We start from the raw sequence: 21,302 nt of genomic DNA, 5'->3' as shown, positions 1-21,302 counted from the left end.
AAAGAAGTTTCTGATAATGACATGTTTCCCAATTTCTACTACAGCCATAGGTACAAAATGCTGCAAATAATGTGTTTCTTTTTTCCTGTTCTTTTCAAGGCCTCCAAAACTTTTGCGTCCCAATAGTTTAAAGCTGGGAAATGACTCTGATGCAGAATCGGATTCTCGTGCCAGTTCCCCAAATTCTACAGTCTCCAATAACAGCAGTGAAGGTTTTGGGGGTATTATGTCTTTTGCCAGTAGGTATTTTTATTTTCTTGCATATTGATTGAAATAATAGGTGGGAAGATGTGGAGAAGAGATTCAAAGGGGGAAAAACCTACTGTGCAAATATGTTAATCCTAGGTACCATGAAAGTCATGGATCTGATTAGTGCTGAATATGTGGCAGTCCCCCGATTATGGCTTTTATAAAACCAGGAGAGATGCATGAAAGAATAGAAGGTGACATTGTTTTGTGGAAAAGAGTAATGACAGACTTTATCCAGAGGTTAGCTCAGATAGCAGATGTTGGAAAAACTGGCATCTGTAGACTGAGTCAGCCAACTCAAAATGCTTTTTGAAGGGCAGGTGAGAAAATGGCAAATTCCACTCAGGCATTCTGGATTGTAGAGAAGGAAGGCCTGTCTTGTCCAGCCTTATTTTCTCACAGTGACCAGGCAGGACCTGAGTGGAAACTATGTTCCTCCACAGTTGGTATTGATAACTACGTTGCCATGGTCACTGCCTCTGAAAATATATAATTATCCTGTCTATCTATTAGACACCACTATTATTTAGGGAACTTCACATTTACATTTTACTTCTTCTGAATTCACAGTTTCTAGAACAATCAACATGCATTATTGTATGATCTGTTATTGAGAATTTTCACTAAAAAATAATTAAATTTTAAACACCCATGTGATTTTGATCCACAACATCATAGGGCTTTTTAGCCCTTTAATTATTGGCGAAATTGGTGGGGACTGATGGAATGTGTAGTCACAGCACATCCTATGACATAAAATGGATATCATGTTTTGTGTACCCTGAAATATATTGGAGTCCTTGTTTGAAATGCTTTTTTTGGCTGGGATGAGGTTGACGTACATAAGGGTGCTATTTTGGATAGCTAATATTTTGGATAGCTATATTTTGGATATACTAATTTAACAATGCTGCTTTCTACAGTGTTTGAAGCATCCATATTGTTATATAAAGAATCAAGAATAATTCCTCCTGCTCTGCTATACCTTGAAATTCTGCTTTAAATATTAATAGTTTTCTGTTTAAGTAACTTTTAAATGTCCTTTGTGGTTGTTCATAACTTTATGTTTTAGAGGGGAAGATGGGTACAGCTGCTGTATATTAAATATGAATTCAGTGGTCAATAAAAAAAAGAAACGAAGTTCACAGACATGTTTAACAGAATTTTTGTCTGATATTAATTCCATATGTGGGATATTGTCATAGGTCTTTGGCCAGTTTTGAAACTGAGTTTCTCCAGTTAAGATGGCCATCAAGCAATCACAGATATTCCTTTGCTAGTAAACAATTATTTCCTTTCCTAATAAGAGCCATTTTGGACATGATAATATGTGGGGAAGTAGATAGTACCATTGACTTGTCCCTCCTCTCCCTAATGATTCTTAGATGTACTTGCAGTATATCTTACTCATTTTGATTAGCTGTATTTTTCAAAGGAAGCTTGCATATTTCTAAGAAGAAGCACAGTTTGTTTTGAATTGTGTGACTCCAATCAGTGCTATAGTCTTTTTAGGAGTAGTGGTTTAGCCTATTTTGGAAGGGATTCGTGAGAGTTCTTGGGTTTGACGTTGCTACTCAATATCTAGTCAGCAATATCAGCCAGTGGGGTTTTTGCCCTGGGTTGATGTGCCAAGAAGACTGGCAGACTTGAGTAAAGAACAGACACACCTCAGTTACATTAAAGTTTGGGTTATTTGGGGTTACATTTACCTTTTATAAATTGTATAGGAAAAATTTTTTTGGGAAACATTTGAGTCTGTTGTATCATTTTAATTAGTTATGGTTTGTTTTTAGTATAATTAAAAGCGGTTGTTGTTGTTTCAAAAGATTTTTTTATTACTTGACTTTTAAAAAAAACACAGTAATGCTTCAAGAAAGACTTTTAAGTAGTAGCATCTAGTTGTGGAGTTTTTGCTCAGGAGTATCCACCAGGCTCACTCTCAAATATACTTTAAAAAAAGATTATATTACTTCTGTATACATAGACACCTTTTTAATGATGCTACTAAGTTACAACAATTTTTTAAAAAATATAGCAGTGATATAGATATTTATTTTTTTTAAAAGCAAGTGAGTTTCTTTTGATTAACTTTTGATCCTGCTTATTTAGTTCTTAATTTTCATGCATAATGCATAGGAGATAAAATAAGGGAGCCATTTATTCTATCTCTCCTCTTCCTATTGTTATGTCCACAATGTGCCTCAAATTCTTCAGATAAAAAAAAATTGAAGAGACAGAATCTGCCATTGATGGCCTAAGTAAAACATAAATAGGATTTGAATGCTAAATTTGTGCATTTAACAAGTAGGTGATGAAATTGAAATAGAAAGTCTGTTCCTGATATATTTTTTCTTCTTCTTTGTTCTAGTTTCGATTTTGAGAATAATGCCCCATTGGTGGCCTTCTGTTGATTATAATTTATATTTTTAAAAGATGCATATTAAATATGAAGATGACAGCCAATTTGCTATAGTGGTTAAGACATCAGGCTAGAAACCGGGAGACAGTGAGTTCTAGTCCTGCCTTAGCCACAAAAGTAGCCGGATGACCTTAGGCCAGTCACTTTTTCCTGGCTTAAGGGAAAACACTTCTGAAAACCTTGCCAAGAAAACTTTTAAGGATTTGGCCACAGACAGTCTTCAAGAATCAGACAAGATTGAATGTAAGGGAAAAAAATTTGAAGATGCATATTAAGTTACTTCCTAATCTGAGAAGGACAGAAATGAGCTCACATATAAATAGCTGAATAAATAGCCAAATGAAATAAGAGACTGATTAGATCACTTGATATATTTTCTTTTTATTATAGGTAGCCTATACAAGAATCACAGCACAAGCTTTAGTCTTTCCAATTTAGCACTTCCATCCAAAGCTGTGAGAGACAAAACCACTCCATTTCCTAGTCTGAAAGGTAATTGTTTTCGTTGCCAGTTAATGCTTTCATAATTGATTGCCAGTGGTCACAAAATACATCCTCTTCCCCAGTGAAATAGGACAATGAAAAAATAGGAATCCTGAGTAGATGTTTTTCAGATCTCTATTCATGGCATGTATGGAGCATACATTGGAATGGCAGTGACCATTGAAATATACTTAGTGTGGCTTTGTTCATATGTCTTCTTACGTTGGTAACATTTTATTGTATCAGTCATGCAAAACACTAATATGGGAAAGATGTTTCAACAGCCTTCTAACTTTTATGACCTCTACATATAAATGTTTGCTAGATAGGAAATTAACTTGAGATTGAATATATTAATAATCTTTCTCATGGGAGCAGTTGCAATTAATTGAGTTGGATGCAGAGGTGTCCACAACAAAGTCATATTGATGCAAAATTGATAACACACAGCAATACAGGTAATCCTTATGACCCCAGTTGGGACCGGAATTTCTGTTATAAGTTGTTGCTGTCATAAGTCAAGTGAAATCCAATTTTATGATCATTTTTATGATCCTTGTTAAGCAAACACTACAGTCATAAGTGGGATCCCATTCTTCCAAATGGGTGGATTCTGCTGGAAGCCAACAATAAAGGTCACAAATCATGATCACATGACCATAGGACAGTGCAGTTGGTCATAAATGCGAACCAGTTGCCAAGTGCCTGAATAGTGATCATGTGAACATCAGGATGATGCAATGATTGTAAGTGCAAGGACTGGACTTTTTTCAGTACTCATAACTTTGAAAGGTTGCTAAACAAAAGGTAGTCAAGAACTAGCTGTATTGTGTGATGAATCCTGTTCTCTTGCACTTGCATCCCAATTTGTGCCTAAAATTCTTAGGACACAATATTTATGTCATGGCCTTATATTTTCTGTGGATAGTCATTGCTGAACCATTCAGCAATTTGAAGAGTGAAGAATAAATGCAGGTTGTAGAAGTTATGGTTATTTTATATATACTACAGTCAATATTAGTCAAATTTACTAATGAATTACCTAAGCCTTACCATTTTTTGTACTTGGATTTTTTAGTTGCTCAGCTAGAAGGAGGCTTTGTTTGCCTTTTCAGTTCTTGTATATGATTAGAAAATTATATTTTTTTTCTTTGTAATAAGTTGATTTTATTTATTTCTTCCCCTTCTCCATTTTCATCGGTAAAGATTACTTTAATCTGGAAGTGGGAAGGGATATGGATAAAGGTTGGTATAATGTCTTGCTAACATTTGACCTTTTAATGATAAAGGCCAAAAGTTGGTTTTGTGTTGCTGCCTTAAAGTTTGCTTTGGATAGCATAACTTTCTTTCCTGGGTGTGTATTTTTCTGTAAAATATACATCCCCTAATGATTGGGAGCCGCCCAGAGTTTGATATAAGATGGATGGCTATGTAAATGTTTGAAGTAAATAAAATAGTAACTGAAAAGGAATGTGAGTACTCTAAAATTCCTGCATATCTCAGAATATTTCCATCTGCTTACATTCTAATGGGCATATTTTTTATTGCTCACAATTCTCTGTTAGGTAAATCTAATATTAATAACACACATTGGAAGAAAACAGTGATGGGTGTTTCCATTTCTTTTCATGTTTTTGTCTCATTTTCTGCAATTTATCATTTTTTGACAATTCCTGTTCAGTGTGATCTCTTGTTCTACGTTATACCAATGATATTTTTAACCTTTGTAATAGACAGTTTCTTTGCCTGTACTTCTGCCTTTTTAATAAATAATATATAAATAGGGGTTCCACTTTTTTGAGTGAATATTAGAATATGGGGCTTTTACAAGCTAGCCAGATAAACTTTGTCATGAAATGCCAATTTCACAGAAATATAAGTTAATGAGGCTAAAAGTAACTAACCCACAATATAAATTATATGACTGAGATTGACTCTGATCTCCAAAACACAAATCTACTTTGTTCAAGGTCAATCTCAAACTCTCACCTTTCTTTCTCTGGCTCATCCACTCAAAATGCATATCGTATTTATTTATTTATCAAATTTAGAAACTGCCATCTCCCTCACATAGGAATTGTGCAACTTATATTACGGACAGACTCACACTCATATCCAGGGGCTTCTGCAAGGGATGTCAGAAAGTCAAGATGACAGTTGTGACCATGCAAAGAGACCCCCCATCTTTTTTTTTATATGCCGGCATGTAAAAAAGGGCAGGGTTTCAGTTTTGTGGTTACAACCATCATCTTGACTTTTTTGACCAACCCTGCACATAGTCAGATGTTTCTTTGCCTTCTACTACTTCCCTCGTCTGTAGCTTTTCCTGCTTCCTCCTCAGGACATTCCCCTTCTAGTTCTCCTGCCACAACTTCCCCCTCTTCTTACAAAACAATGAGTTCCACCTTTTCCTCTTCATTTTAGGCATGGTTGATATTTGAACCAGAGGCATTTTAGGGAATAAAAATTGCAAGTGGCTGAAAATCAGCTCTTTATTTAAATTGCTCCCTTTGTAACTAGGTTTTAAAAAAAAGGTTAAGAATTAGCAGAGTATTTCACAGAGGAAGATAACGGGTGAAGTAATGCCTATAGATAACAGTTTATGAGTAAATGAGTTATGCAGTTTTTATGACTAATGCCTATTCCTCAGTTTATGAGTAGATATGAGAACTGCCTTTTTAAAATGTCACAATAGTAATGGATGGTATAGTAGCAAAGTTAATATATATATATATTGATTTAAAAAATATATTTAGTCAAAAGGAAGACAATCCCAAATTTAAAAGAAAAGAAAGATTGGACAGAAGAATATTTATGTGCTTCTGCTCCTTTACTGAATTTTGAACAAACATAATTCTCCCATAAAGTATTTGTGGAAACAAAATATGCTTCCTTTTCAAGTAAATAAAGTAATTGAAAACTTTGCAGTAGATTTGTTCACTAGGTATAGTATCTCATTAGATTCCATTTCTCAATATTTTATTATCCTTTCCAGCAATTTCTTTTAGATTTGGTTTTAATGTACCTTCCTTTGTTTTCTTAAAGGAAACTAATTCATTTTTGGAAAAGAAAAAAAATATATTTAATTTTGAATGGAGTACATAGTTTACCTTCCAGCTTTTTAATAACTTTAAAATCAGTTTAAGGGCAAATCTATACTGCAAATGTGAGGTGGTTGTGTTTTGTAATTTTCAAGAAGTCCAACAAGGGACCTTAGAAATTTTGCGGCAAGAGTTGTGGGATTAGGAAATCTATAGCTCTAGCGATGAAATACAGTATACTGTTGAGGGAGTTTTATGTGAAAGTGATGATGTTCAACTATTTTATTCTAATTATTGATAATCTGAGACTTGATTCAGTGGCAGCACCAGTGCAAATGCATGAATAAGAGATAGGGAATATAGTGTTATGGTCTTCTTGCCCTCCCAAGACTACTGCTACTTATATTTAGTTGGTTTTACCTCCCACTCCTTGATTATTCCTACAGCACTTAATCAACAATGAGGGAAGCTACTAATTAAATATAGAAATGGTGGTGATTTTACTAGTATTCTACTAATTGTTTATTTTGTGTCCCAGTATTTGGGCTAAATACTATAATGGAGATTATTACTGAAGCTGGGCCAGTAAGCAATGAAGGTGGGTCCTTTGCATCATGAGTTGTGCATGACATACCGATTCCCAGTAAGCATTTTGTGCCTGTCTTTGGGCAACTTTACCACTGGTAACCAAGATTGTATAATCTCTACTAATCACATTCCCATATCGCATTATGCTTTTCCATATGTTGTTGAATCCGAAGATGGTTCTTGTGGCAGAAATGCATGCAGAGCAGCTGAGCTTCTCCTGCTTTTCACCTTCTGCTCTTACTACCATCTTCTCTTTTGTCTCATTCCCATTACTGTTTTCTGCCGATGTATGATGCAGTAATACAAAATATGCTGCTGCTTTTTCAAGTTTTTTTTGTACGTCCTTTTAAACAGAATGTTAGCTAATTCCTGTGTGTCTCATTAGTAGCATTTATGGACTTAAAACATCTTTCTCAGTAAATGTTTTCTCATTCTGCCTCTTTACTCATGCAGGAAACAGGCGAGCACTTGTAGATCAGAAGTCTTCTGTTATAAAGCACAGCCCAACAGTGAAAAGGGAATCTCCTTCGCCACAAGGACGAACCAGTAATTCCAGGTAAAAAATGTAAAGCATAGCTTGGCTAGTAGCTTCTTTTACATTGCCTAATTTCTGAAGCTTCTGCAACTATGGTACTATCTGCCTTCTCTGTGGAAGTCTGTTGCCTGGAAGAGAGAAAACAACAAGAAATGGGGTCTTCTGTTTTTAACTTTCTGTCAACAGCCACTTGCTTTATTATTATTTTTTTATACATTTGCTATTCTTATAGACTGAGAAATTTATATTGTCTCCTAGAAGCCACACAAGATAGCCACACAGACAGAAAGATCATATGTCCCTAGCCAGCATTTCAAATCTTCCAGTGGTGTACCCCTCATCCCTGTAATCAAGTCCATCCACCTTGTTGCTCTTTTCTCTTTCTTTCTACCTTTCTTAGCACTGTAGACTTAAAAGAGCCATGTCTTCTCATAATATGTCCAAATATCATAATCTTCAGGCTGGTCATTTGCACTTTGAGCAACAACTCTGAGTTGATTTATTTTGTGAGCTGTTTGTTTTCTTGTCTATCCATGGTATTCTCAAGAGCCTTCTCCAACTCAAAGTTCAAAATATTTTCGCTTCTTCAAAATACAGCTTATACTGGCATTGAGTATTATAGGAAGAACTATTATCTGCATGATTGTGATCTTTGTAGGAATTGATACATCATGGCATCTAAGTACAGTATCTTTTGCTATCCTACAGAACACTAATTTGCAGGGTATTTCTTAATTGCTGGTTTCTTTACTGAAAGAAAGAAAAGTACGTATTGCCTTTTGGACAGGTATTCTTTTGTTTTCTCCAGTGTATACCTGAAACAGTATCTCTATTTCCTCATCCTTTTCAAAAAGTCATCTTAAATATCAAGCATCTTCTTTTCTGTGAAGGGCTCTAATTTGTGGTCCTATCCATTTATTTTTCTAGCATGTGAAATATTATACTATAGTTTGCATACTCCACTAACTCTCTTTGGTATTGGCACACAGACTGATCTCTTCCAATCTATTGGCCATTGTATTGTTCTCCAGATTAGCTAGCATAGTTTGATTAGAACCTTTACAGTTTCTTTTTCTGTTGCTTGTCATACTCAAACAATTTCTGTAGCCTTCTGACCTGATAATGACTGGAATGCTGATCTGATTTCATCTTCTAGCATTAGAGGTTCTTATAAATAGGGAATATAATATAGTGCAAACAGGTTGGCTTTGTTCTTCCACTTTTGTTTGACTTGGAATGTTAGCATGAACAGTTTGTGATTGTTTCACAGTTATTGATCACATATTTACTGTCATTACAGCTCTTCCATTTCCTTGTATCAATATCATGGTTATTTTGTGTTTTGTGTACTCTACCTGGTAATGTCCACATATACAGGTATTGTGGTTGTTAGAAGACTGTTAATAATGAAGAAATCATTACATTGGCAGAAGCCTATAAGTCATTCTCCTCCTTCATTTCTGTTTCTTAGACCATGCAATTGAATTACATTTCCCTACTTAATATTTCCAATTTTAACATTCTAATGTCCAATCAAAAGCAGTATATCTTTCTTGAATATTTTGCAATTTTCAGATTAAACTTGACTGTAATCCTTGCCATCCTCCTGTTCTTCTGCAATAGTGGTTCAAGCACAAATTAGTATAACTAATTAAAGGACTGTCCATGAAGACTAACTGATATTATTCTATCATTAACTACTTTGACATGAACTTTATCTTCACATAACCTTCTTGCTTTTTGTTTTTCTTGTCTCGAGTAGTGAAACAGTATGATCTTTTGATGGAAAATGCTTAATTCCAATCCATTTCAATTAACCTAAATGTGAATGTATTTTTCATTATTCAGCTAATCTCATCTTTCATTGTGTTGAACTTTCCCATATTTATGCTTTTTATGTTCTATGTTACCCTTTAATTCTTTCTTTGCAGTTTTAGATATTCTTTTTCCTGCATGGCAGCATCGGCAAACTAGACTTCCTCAAGGAAGTCATGTCTAGTCATGTCAAAAAACACTATTAGTACTGTGAAAGATCTTCAGCTGTTCTTCAGTAGAGTGTTGAGTGCTATCCAACTTGAGGAGCCTGATCATATGACAATAACTAGTCAATCATTTTATATTGTCTAACCGTTGACTTTCTTGATAAAATATAGGGGTGGTTTAACATTGCCTTCTGCATAATATGAATTTATGTCTTTGTTGTTTTCATCATCCATATGCAACATATTTCTACATTGCTGCTGTCCAATATAAGTGCCTACTTTCTGTAGCTGGATTGAGTTTTGTTTCTTAGGTGATCCTCCTGGGGGTATATCCTCTTGGCACACTTTGCCTCTATTCATAGCTTATTCCTCCAAGGAATGCTCTGTGATGATGTAGTATAGTAGGACATGAGGGAGTGACAATGGTAGAAATATCCCTCGTAGCTCACAGTTTTACAGTTAAAATATTAAACATACAACATCATAAAATACACCATTCCCCTGCAAGACTGGGAGTAGTCTTAAAAATAAAAGTAGTATGAAAAATGTCAGTCTTAGATATCTTTCTAAGTACCATAACATGTGAAATATGAATTTCTGGATATAGGCTGTTTCAGAAGGATGGAACCTTAATTGTCAAACCTTCAATATTGTACAGATCAGGAAACATATTCTACAAGAAAAATAGAACTAAGCTTCATTGACATATTAGCAGAATCTTCAAACTGATTGTGTTTTTCTTCTCCTCTTATATCTCAGTAAATTAGAGATGAACTAGCCTCAGTCTCTTCTTAATAATACCTGGTACCTGGGCTTTTGTTTGTAATTGAACACCTCCGGTTTGGTCGGAATGCCTTTCCTCCTCTGGCCCAGGACCTAGTTCCAGATGTAATTTTCTATACCCTTCTTCCCACCATATGGTAGGCCTCCATTTGTCCAACCAGGCCGGGCCTAATATGAGGGGCTCTATAATGTTTTCCACTACCATGAAGCGGATGCGCTCCCAATGCTCCCCTATCTCCAACCTCACTGGTTCGGTTACTTGGGTTGCCGGAGATCCCCCTAAGATGGACCCGTCCATTTGTTCAAAACGGATGGGGGTTTTCAATGGGACCAAGCGCAGGCCCAGCTCTTTGGCCAGAAAAGCTTGGATCAGGCACCTAGTGCACCCGGAGTCTATTAGGGCCCCTCGGTAAACCATGGTGACGGTGCGGGGATTCCGAAGACCAACCTGGATAATGAAGGGACGGATGGGGGCACTCACCATTGGGTCATGGTTGTCCTCGTCACTGTCGCCCAACACCACCGGCAAGTCCCCGGGTCCTGTAGAGTTCCCCTCCTCCTTGAGGGGACTATCGCTGTCCATTGCCATGGTCTGTGATGCCACCCGGAACCGCTCAGGGGTTATCCGGGTTCTGTCCTTGCCGCCAGTCCGATCAGGTGTGCGCCCCGCCGATGGTTGAGGCAGAGGAAATGGGCAGTCAGCAGACCTATGTCTGGCTTGGTTGCAACGGAAACAACAAAAAGGCGCCTTCTGCGTGGATGCTACGGGCCCAGGTGTAGGAGCGGACTTCCCTGAGTCGCGGACAGCAGATGGTCTGTCAGGTAGTCTTCTCCCCAGCATAGTCCCAGTGGCCCCTCGAAACCGGAATTCCTTCAGCCCCAAATCCAGGTCGATGGCCGCTTTGAACCACTCCGTCAAACGGGGCGGTAATCCCCGATACACACAAGCCAGTCGTAGTTCTCTATCCAGGCCAAGGTGGAACTGGTGGACTAACATCCGTTCCGGCCACGCCCGCAACCGTCCGGCAATAGATCGAAAATCTTTCACATACTCTCTAGCTGGTCGGCCCCTCTGTCGCAAAGCCACCAATTCCCCTTCAGCCTGCTGGATGTGGGAGTCGTCTTCGAAACGGACCCGAAGACCTTCCAGAAACAGACCCACGTCTGTCAACTCTTGAGCGTGGTCGCTATGGAGGTCAGCCACCCAGTCAGCTGCCTCTCCTTGCAAGACCGTCGTAACTGCCACTACCATGGACCACTGGGTGGGGTAAAACCATCCATACAGGTCGAAATAGCTGATGACCTGGCTCAGAAAGATAGCCACTCTGTCTGCGCTGCCATTGAATGACACTTGTAGCAGAGGCGGGCCCCACATCGGTTGAGGTTGCCACGGCCCCTGACCGGGAGGTCCTGCATATCCGGGAGCTGGGTGAGCTGGAGGCGGGGGTGGTTGTTGCGCCCGATGCTGTTGACCGTCCGGAACACGCCTCGTGTTGGCCTGCTGATTATCCGCCTGAAGGGACTGCGGGGCGGGGGCGTGTCTTCCCCCGTGACCGGTAGCCCCTGAATCGGGCTCTGTAGAGTGAGAACAGGTCTCTGGTTTCGCCTGTTCCGGGCTTCGTGCTCTACCTGCGGATGTATCCAACCGTAATTTAGGGCTAGCCAACCGAAACTGGGTTGCCCCAGACGTCTTCTGGGGCTCTGCCACATAGGGGGGGGGCTCCACCCCTTCGGTCCATGGCTGCCACGATGGAGCATCCCGGAAACTGCTCTCCCCAAACCGCTCCCTCAGGATATCCAGTGTGGAGGAACCGAGGCCGGTGGAATAACTCCACTCGCCCCCTTCATCAACATCTACCCAGCGTCTTTCTCTCCAACGCCAGAAAGGCTCGGCCGAGGGGGTGATGATAGGAGCTTTCCCCACTTCCCCGGAGCCAGCCACTGCCGGGCTGTGCCACCAACCGGCTGGAAGAGACACATCTGTCTGCTTCGTTTCTGCTTCACCCGCTCCTCCGCCCTCCTCGCCTTGACTTGTGGGCCGTTCTTTCGGCCTCACCACTGGCTGCGCCTCGTCCAAGACCATCGGGCGTGCGCTCACCTCCTCTGCCAGTGTCTCTGCTAACGCTTCCACCTCGGGCTCCGTTCCTTCCGACATGCCAAATATCCAGGTGCACCTCAAGAACGAAACTAGAACGAACGGAGTGCCAACTTTCTCTCAGCTCCTTGTCCCGCACAGCACGGAGACAGCAATAAAACACAGCTGGACACATCAACCGTAAGGTGAATCCTGGTTTAGTGCTTTCGTCAGATACGAGACAACGCCAAGCCACAAAGTCTTTCAAAGTTGGCGCTATGAGCATCCGCCTCGTAACGCTTTATATCTTAGCGCCCCACCCCTTTCGTAATGATCGGGCATTGTCCATCAGCTGTGCCAGTGTAATTCGTGATCGCATTTCCGGCATTCCTCCTAGCATTCGCGTTTCCGTCTCCCTAGTTATCCTAGCCTGACGCCCTTCCACCCCCTCACGTGTCGCCTGCACCCTGTGCCACCTCCACCGCTACAACATCTTGCTGATTCGTCATAGGAGTCTATGAGTTATATCCGCCACCGGTCCTCCACCGTTCCTCCTTCCGGTCCCATCCGTATGCCGAGCACGCCGGGCTCGACAAACTAACTAACTAACTAACTCGTTTTAAGGGCTTAAGGGTTTCTACCCTTTTCATAATGGCTTCTGAATATTTCCCTCAAAGCCTAATGTTACATTGTTGACTCTCATTAGTAGACATACTGCTGCATTTTGTATTAGGCATATGCTTCTTCCCACAAATTATTATTTTCCTCTCTAAATATGACTATGTTATGCTCTATCCCTCAAACACTCAATAAGAGTCTTTGTGTCTCCAAAGTTGCTTCCTCCTTATTTAAGGCAACATGTTATTTTTTTCAAAAAGCAATATATGTTTATTTTCTTAAAAAATTGATGCTTACAGTTGCTACACAAAGCAAAATAATATATAATAAGCTTTCCATTCTTAAGTCTTGCCATCCAAAGATATTGAGGAATGCTATTACACATTAAAAAAAATATTTCTTTTAATAATAACATAGTGATAGAAAAGCTATAAAAGTTTTGGGTTGATTTTTTTTCTTATTATATGCCTCCTTCTTATAGTGAAAATCAGCAGTTCTTGAAAGAGGTGGTGCACAATGTCCTAGATGGACAAGGAATTGGTTGGTTAAACATGAAGAAAGTACGTCGTCTCTTGGAAAGTGAACAACTCCGTATGTTTGTGTTAAGTAAGCTTAATCGCACTATCCAGTCAGAGGAGGATGCTCGACAGGATGTTGTCCAGGATGTGGTTAGTTTTATTTTTATTTTTTTCCTCTCATCCATTCATGAATGAATTTTGCTGTGAGTTTCTATACTGAAGCTTATTTAAGGTGGCTCACAAGGGAACTGCTACTACAAATCTTAAAATATGAAGAATAAAATAATTCAAATTAATGGAGCAAATGTTGTAGATCAATAAGGAAATTGCTTGCTGAAAAGCACTGTTAGTACCTTCTAATGAAATGTACTTGGCAAAATGTTTTTTCGTAAGAGCTGAACCTCAATACAGGTAGTCCTCAATTTACGACCACAATTGAGTCCAAAATTTATGTTCTTAAGTGAGAAATCTGTTAAATGAGTTTTGCCCCATTTTACGACTTTTCTTGCCACATTGGTTAAGTGAATCACTGCAGTTATTAAATTAGTAGCATGGCTGTTAAGTGAATGGCGCTTCCCCATTGACTTTCCTTAGGAGAAGGTCTGCAAAAGGGGATCAACGTGACCCCAGGACACTGCAACTCTCATAAATGTGAGTCAGTTGTCAAGCATCCAAATGTAAATTACGTGACCATGGGGATGCTGCCAGGGCCATAAGTGTGAAAAATGGTCATAACTCACTTTTTTCAGTGCTGTTTTAACTTTGAATGGTCACTAAATGAACTGTTGTAAGTTGAGGACTGCCTATATGGTCATCTTAACTGAGAAGTACTATTTCCAACTGACAGTAGAAAATGGAGGCAGACCTCTCTGAACGAGCTCATTTCCCAGATAAATTCATATGGGCAGAAGAATGCCCAACGATATCACAAAGGGTTTAAGGAGCCAATACTAGAAGTAAGGATTAAAAGATATTAACCAATTATTTAGTTTGAAGCACCTTAATTTATATTCAGAAATTATTTGCTTATTAACATAGTTTCTCTATTGCCAACTTTTGTAGATTCCCAGTCACTAACAGAATTATAAAATATTATGACATATAAAAGCATTCCTAGCACTCAGTGGTGAAATGTAAAATTTGTTACTATCGGTTCTGTGGGCGTGGCTTGGTTGTGGTCTTGGTTGTAGCCATGTGGATGGGCATGGGCAACTTTTTTTTTTTATCTTTTAAAACCATTTTTTCTTCAACCTCTTTGGACGAAGAGGTTGTAAAACAATGCTTTTAAAAGCTTCTGACGATTCCAGCTGAGTTGCCTGATCAGCAGAGGCTTTTTTTTTTCTTTTAAAAGCATTTTTTCTACAACCTCCTCGGCCGAAGAGGTTGTAGAAAAAATGCTTTTAAAAGTGTCTGACGATCCCAGCTGAGCTGCGTGTTCATGAGAGGCTTTTTTTTTTTTACTTTTAAAAGCATTTTTTCAGCTGAAATGGTTGTAGAAAAAATGCTTTTAAAAATAATAAAAAAAGCTTCTGATGATTGCGCGGCTCAGCCAGGCATGGGTGGGGGGCAGGGATTTTTGCTACCGGTTCTCCAAACCACCTGCCCCCATTGCTACCAGATCAGGTGATCCGGTCCGAACCGGGAGCATTTCACCCTTGCTAGCAGCGTAAAACCTCTTTTTCATAACAGATTCTTTCATCAGCCATTAAAGTCCGAGTGGATGATAGAGTTAAAGGAAATATCCCATTGGTTTGTTTCAGCTTAATAGTAGCAGATATTTTTCAGTAGGTTTAGAAACAGTCCCACATAAAGCATATGACAATGACTAAGATACAGATGATTGAGAAGAGCCGGAATTTTTAACCTAACTGTGAACATAACATAAAAGATCATAACATTAAAAAACATTAAAGAGGCCTGCTGGATTCTTGAGTACTCAAACTAAGAATTAGAGAAAGCATAATTCAATTGAAAGTGAATATGTATCTCTTGGATTCTCAGATTCATCAATCAGTAATATCTCTACCTCAATTATGTCTCAATGTATTCTCTTGTGTCTAATCCAAAACTGTCCAAGCACTGGCTTAAAGGTTCTGTCCAAGCACTGGCTTAAAGGTTGGAATCTGAAAATAGAAAGAAATAGAACTAGTTGCCATTTGACAAGTAGTTCCTTATAGATGAGAAACAAAAAGCCAAAGATGTTTATTTGTGATATTTATATCCCCTGAGTTGAAGGTGACAGAAATACTTTGACAGTTCTCCCATCAACCATCTGTGAAAACAAGTTCGGTTGAATGAGATTGGCCCAAGTGATGCAGTGAGGTTCCATCCCGAGGGCCCACATACATATATATGGATGGATGTGAGAGAATATGCATAAACATCAGCACCATTTTCAGGGATTCATTTTTAAGAGAAAGGGATGGAAATACCAGAAGTGTGGTGGCTCAGTGGCTTAATGATATTGGAGATGGTTTCTGTTCCAGTGGTTCGAGTTCTAACATAGTGATTCCCGTAACGCACCTCAGCTTCTGTCCATCTAACAATATGAAAGCATGTTCTATGCAAGTAGATAAAATAGGTACCACTTCAATGGGGAGATGAACTGGTACGCCATGCAGGCAGTTAGATTCCTGTCCTCTGATCCTTCCTGGATGCAGCACCCATTTATGAGGTGGCTCTGGGGAGGGAGGGGGCCTTGGATGATGCTGCAGGAAGAGCCACTTGTCTTTCTTTCTGGTGTGAAGCCAGCTCTCCCTCTTGTGGCGCACCATGGGAAGCATGCAAGTGTTTCCTACAACAGAGCTGGTATCTTGGCAGCCAGACTACTACTCTGCAACTGCATTGTAGTTTCCTGGCTAATGTAACAATGCCATGTAATAACAACAACAACAACAACAAAAATAGATATTATTATAATATATTATAGAATATATAGATAATATATAATATATATATAATATAGAAAATAGAATAATAGATAATATAATATAAATTATTATTATTATTATTATTATTAATAATAATAATAGCGTATAGTTTATTGATATTGCTGTACCAGGAGACGCCAGAGTTGAAGAAAAAGAACTGGAAAAAAATCACGAAATATCCCGACCTGGCCATTGAAACTACACGGCTATGGATGAAACGTGTAACAGTGATACCCATTGTCATCGGGGCACTTGGTACCATGTCCAAAAATTTTACAAAGCACATCAAGAAATTGCAGCTTCCTGCAATAACACCAGCGGAATTGCAAAAAACTGCGCTACTCGGAACATCATATGTTTTAAGAAGATACCTGGTTGATACCTAGGACGCTGGCAGCAACCCGTATCAACAATTAGCACCAGTCAATCGTATTTGTGACACATTTTTAAACATTCGGTTGACTGTGTTTCATGTTTAATGAATAAAAGAGATAATAATAGAGACACCATAAAACAACACCCAGTTTAAGAGCATACTGTGTCCTGCAGAGATGCTGTTAAGAAATTTAAAAAATACTGAGCTAGATGGACTAATAATATATGATACTTTCCTTTAAATTACAGACAGCATAATTAAATTATAGAAAATGAATTAAAATGCAAGGGAATTGTGGTCTTTTGAATAATATCTTGAAAGGGCTGTGGAATTGGCTTCTGATTAACAAAGCATTCTTACAGATGAGCTTTTTTGTTTTAGGAGATTAACCGAAAGGTTTACAAAGGAATGCTGGATATACTAAAATGTACAGTATCAAGCCTTGAGCACTCATATGCAAATGCTGGACTTGGAGGCATGGCAAGTGTGTTTGGCTTGCTAGAAATAGCTCATACTCATTACTATAACAAAGGTAAGATAGTACTAAAAATGAGTTTATAAATACTATAAATACTGTAAAAAGCCTTATGTGGCAGAACTAAATCTAGCCTGCCACAGTCAATAATCATATGGACTTTCTTTAAATAGAGGCTATAAAGAAATTGTGACTTAATTATTAGTATCAGTTATAATATGTTATTTGCTTTGTTTTGTTGGTTTCAGGAAATATTTGTGTGAATGACTGAGAAACAGGCAGGCAAAAACAGACATTGTCATTCCCTCAAGAAGTAAAGTGCAAAAAATAGTATTAGATCCCTAAATTGGTGTTTATCCTCTTTCATACTTCTGGTATTCACTCAAGAGGTATGATATTAAAGGTGAAGTTTGACTGTAGTAAATCTGAGTTAATGCTTTTCAAATCTAGGTAAATTACCCCAGATTGAGTAAAAGTAGTTTTTCTTTTGGTAAAGATACCAACCTATTTATTACCCAATCACAACAGGGACATTTAAATAAGGACTTTCTAATAAGTGGTTCTGGGTAACAAAGGAACTTAGCACTTTGGGAAGTACTAAGTTATATGAAACTGCCTGATTGACATTTTGATTCATTTTGTTCAGAATGCACATTCCACTTAGTCATTTTATTAGCAAATCAGCATTAAGCTGATCATTACCACTAAAATAAGTTAAAAAAAAAGTATGTTTCAGTTGTATTGCTTATGAAGCAGAGTGGGGAATGATTAAATGGTTATGAATAAGAGACAAGCAGTGAATGCAATATACTTCCTTCGTCATCAACCTGGCTTATTGCATGAATTGTTCAAGGGAAAAAGGATCACAAAGTTGGTGGAGCTTGTATGTTGTTTCTTCTCTGTAATCTGGCCACTTTCAGGGAGATGGGAGGTGATAGGAAAACCAGACGTTTTCAGAGTCAATTGAATTGATTACATTGAATCAATTCCAATGTAAAAATATAGGAATCAAACATATTTGACTTTCTAATTAAGTCTTTATTCATTGTCTTCAACAAGTCATTGTCTGGTTAAAACAATGAATAACCATTTGATTATTTGGTTATTTATATATATACGTTGGTGGCATCCTCAAGAGCTGGTCTGAAGTTATAGAGATTAGTGATTTATTCAAGATGTGTGTTCCTAGAAGACTGTGGTTAGAGTTGGAAGGGTGCTTTGCAAAACATATTGCTTGATTGAACAGTAAAAGCATTAGAGCAGGGGTCCCCAACCTCTGGTCTGTGGACCTGTACTGGGCCACGTTATGCCAAAAACTGAGCAATGCAAACAAGTGAAGCCCCATCCACGAGATGCAGACAGCATGCAAAACCATGTCCCCTCCGGTCCACAGAAAAACCTCTCTCTACAGAACCAGGCCCTAGTACCCAAAAGGTTGGGAGCCATTGCATTATAGCAATCTGCAAAAGTTGCTCAGTTTTCAGATGGTTTGTACAGGCCGACTCCAAACTTATTTAAGAAGCTGAAAATGGACAGAAATGATTGAATTAAACAAACCTATATTCACATTTCTTGTTTAGCTTTTGCATTAACAGACATCCCATATTTAAATGTCACTTATTTCTGCAAGTAGTTGACACTGACATATATACATCTCTTATTATATGAAACAAGACTTCCATCAGTAGTGGCCTGATTGGTGAGGAAGAATGCTATAACAGGGCATTGCTTTAAATAGAGTTTCATAACAATGGACATATAGAATACATATGTATTCTTCTGCATACAAGCCAGCCGTGATTTTAAGATGTCTAATCTAATTGTAACACCACATGTAAGTTCCAATATAGAATCTATGTGCTACTAAAAGTCATTGTCATTATTAACTGGGTGAAATGATGCATCATAAGGCAACAATTTTTGGAACTACATGCCTCAAATGGGCTAACTTTTAGAATGTGCCCAAAATCCAGGATCCATGACACCCGAGGGAGTGAAATTTGGGAAAGTTATGGCTGCTTCAATGCTACTAGCTGCTGCTGTGCTGCTGCTGCGGTCGTTTGATCTTCATGTTCAATAATTTGTGACAGTTTCCCGGACAGTCTTGCAATCCCTTGCTCTCTCTCTTATTAGGCAGCAGCTACTTACCTTCCTGCTGGAAAGGGAAGGGAGGGAGGGAGGAACAGGAAGAAACCCCTGCATATCTTCCCTGCCAGCCCCCCTACGACTTGTGCCACCTCTCCTTCCCTGACCAGCACTGACCTCTCATGTGCCTTCCCAACCAATGCAGCACCTCTTGTGTGCCCCCCCCCAAACTTGCTGAACAGCATTGGCAAATAACATTTCTTGACCTGATACTGCAGATACATTAAGTTTGGCAAGAGTTTTTCATTGTAAGGTCATCATAAGGTTACTTGTTAGAGGAGAAATTTTCCTTAACTGGAAAAAAACACCAAGTCACAATTTGATAGCCAGCTAAATTCATAAAATAACCAAGTTTCAATATATTAGATTATGTATCTGTATTTTGTGAATTTCTCTTTAACTGCTGATGATATCTAGAAGTGAGAGTATTTTTCATGATTGTAAAGAATTAATACCATTAACACTATCAAGCCTTTCTCTCAATCCTTCTCATTCCCTCTTCCGATTGTTGTTGGTATATTTACTTGGGGTTTTTTTTTTTGGCTGTTTATCTCTCTGTGTTCCTTTCTTTTAAAGAGCCTGAAAAAAGAAAGCGAAGCCCAACAGATGGAGCAATCACTCCGGTTGGCAAAGATCCTATTTTAGCCAGGAGGGTGGAACCGAAACCCAAGGTGCAACTACAAGTACCTCAGCTCATGCCAAGGGCACCAGGCCTCTCAGGGAAAGGGCCAAGGGAGTTTGACACAAGGAGTTTAAAGGAGGAAAATTTTGTAGCTTCTATTGGTGTGTATTTAAATATACGTGGAATGCAGGAAAGTGATTGTGCATTGGCATTAGAATCTACTTGCATCTTTCCCATTAAAACATTATTCCCTTCATTGCTCTAGTAATGCGCTTCACTCTCACTCAGTTTGCAAAGACTAGTCATATATTTTCTTCTCCCATTTTGAACAAGAATCAACTCAACATTTCGGATGAGTTAATTTCTTTTTTAAAAAATTCGGAGACTATTAATATGATACTGACATCACAGACTTTAATTACATCTAGTTGAGTTACTATAAGCAAATTGGCTGTCTGTCCTTTAATGGGATGTTTTTTGGAAGTTCATATATAAAAGATTGGCTGATTTATAGATAATTGTGGATAATTTTTTTTACAGTCGGATCTATCCATTTTTATTTATAAGTAAATCCCACTGAGTTTTTCAGACTTGGTGCTAGGTATATATGGCATAAATAGATTACAGTTATGTGCATTTGGACTCATGTATTCCTATCACATTGTCTTCCTTTATTCAGCAAAATTACATGTAATCCTTTATCCTCTTAGGTATTCCTAAGAAACAAATAATTGTGCCAAAATACATATAGTAACATATTTGTGAAATATAATTGCATTAGATTTGGAATTATTGCACCATCCAGACAGAAAAACACCTAGCCAGTTTTCTGAATTATTGTCTCTTTGTTCGTTCTGTTAGCTGAATTGTTAGGTTAATGTTTAAATTTTTGCCATTCATGATTTTTTTTTAAAAAATCAGGTTTTGAAGGGTAGAAGCAGAAATAACCATCTATCTATAAAGGAAACAGATTTTTCAATCTCAGGTCACTACAGAAAGATTATATATTTTTTGCAAATTTGTTTATGTAACTTTTTTGCTAACTATTCATCTGCTCTAATTTGAGGTTAATAACCACTGAATCCTATACCAATACGCACATAAAACAATCAGTGACAGTAAGAAAGGAAATATGAACAGCTCTTCTATGTTTGTCTAGTATTAGACAAATCAGTGAAGATGGGAGTTCATTTTCAATCTAATATGAATAAATAACTTAATAAAAGTTGCTCTTATAGTAATTATTACATTACAGTAAAAACTATATAAATACTAATTGCCATATTTTGACTGATGTTCATTGTTCTACCAAATACCGTATTTTTCAGAGTATAAGACACACCTTTTTCCTCCCAAAAAGAGGGTAAAAATCTGGGTGTGTCTTATACTCCGAATGTAGCCCTGTCCAGCTTCTGAAACGGAGGTTTCAGAGGCTGAAAAAAGCATCAGAAACGAAGCTTCAGA

At 38.2% G+C, this 21,302-nt stretch overlaps 1 protein-coding gene across 50 annotated transcripts in view; it reads left to right on the top strand.

The window, feature by feature from the left end:
* The window catches only part of MADD (MAP kinase activating death domain), a 90,034-nt gene that overhangs the window by 34,562 nt on the left and 34,170 nt on the right, over positions 1 to 21,302 (top strand). For 13 of the 50 annotated variants that reach the window (XM_087882954.1, XM_087882937.1, XM_087882966.1 and 10 more), the window contains 5 exons: positions 100 to 243; positions 3,063 to 3,160; positions 7,234 to 7,336; positions 13,254 to 13,440; positions 16,978 to 17,128. In XM_087882954.1, coding sequence (XP_087739080.1) covers positions 100 to 243; positions 3,063 to 3,160; positions 7,234 to 7,336; positions 13,254 to 13,440; positions 16,978 to 17,128 — 683 coding nt within the window. Of the gene's footprint in view, positions 1 to 99; positions 244 to 3,062; positions 3,161 to 4,357; positions 4,397 to 6,730; positions 6,791 to 7,233; positions 7,337 to 13,253; positions 13,441 to 16,977; positions 17,129 to 19,792; positions 20,000 to 21,302 lie in introns of all 50 variants that reach the window. The other 37 variants (XM_060687549.2, XM_060687552.2, XM_060687545.2 and 34 more) reach the window with 6 other exon arrangements.

This window comes from Pantherophis guttatus, chromosome 1, assembly GCF_059756535.1.
Source record: "Pantherophis guttatus breed Tessera chromosome 1, ASM5975653v1, whole genome shotgun sequence".
In the NCBI taxonomy this organism is placed as follows: Eukaryota; Metazoa; Chordata; class Lepidosauria; order Squamata; family Colubridae; genus Pantherophis; species Pantherophis guttatus.
Note: the sequence above shows the minus strand (reverse complement) of the source record. Positions and strands in the feature narration are given on the sequence as shown.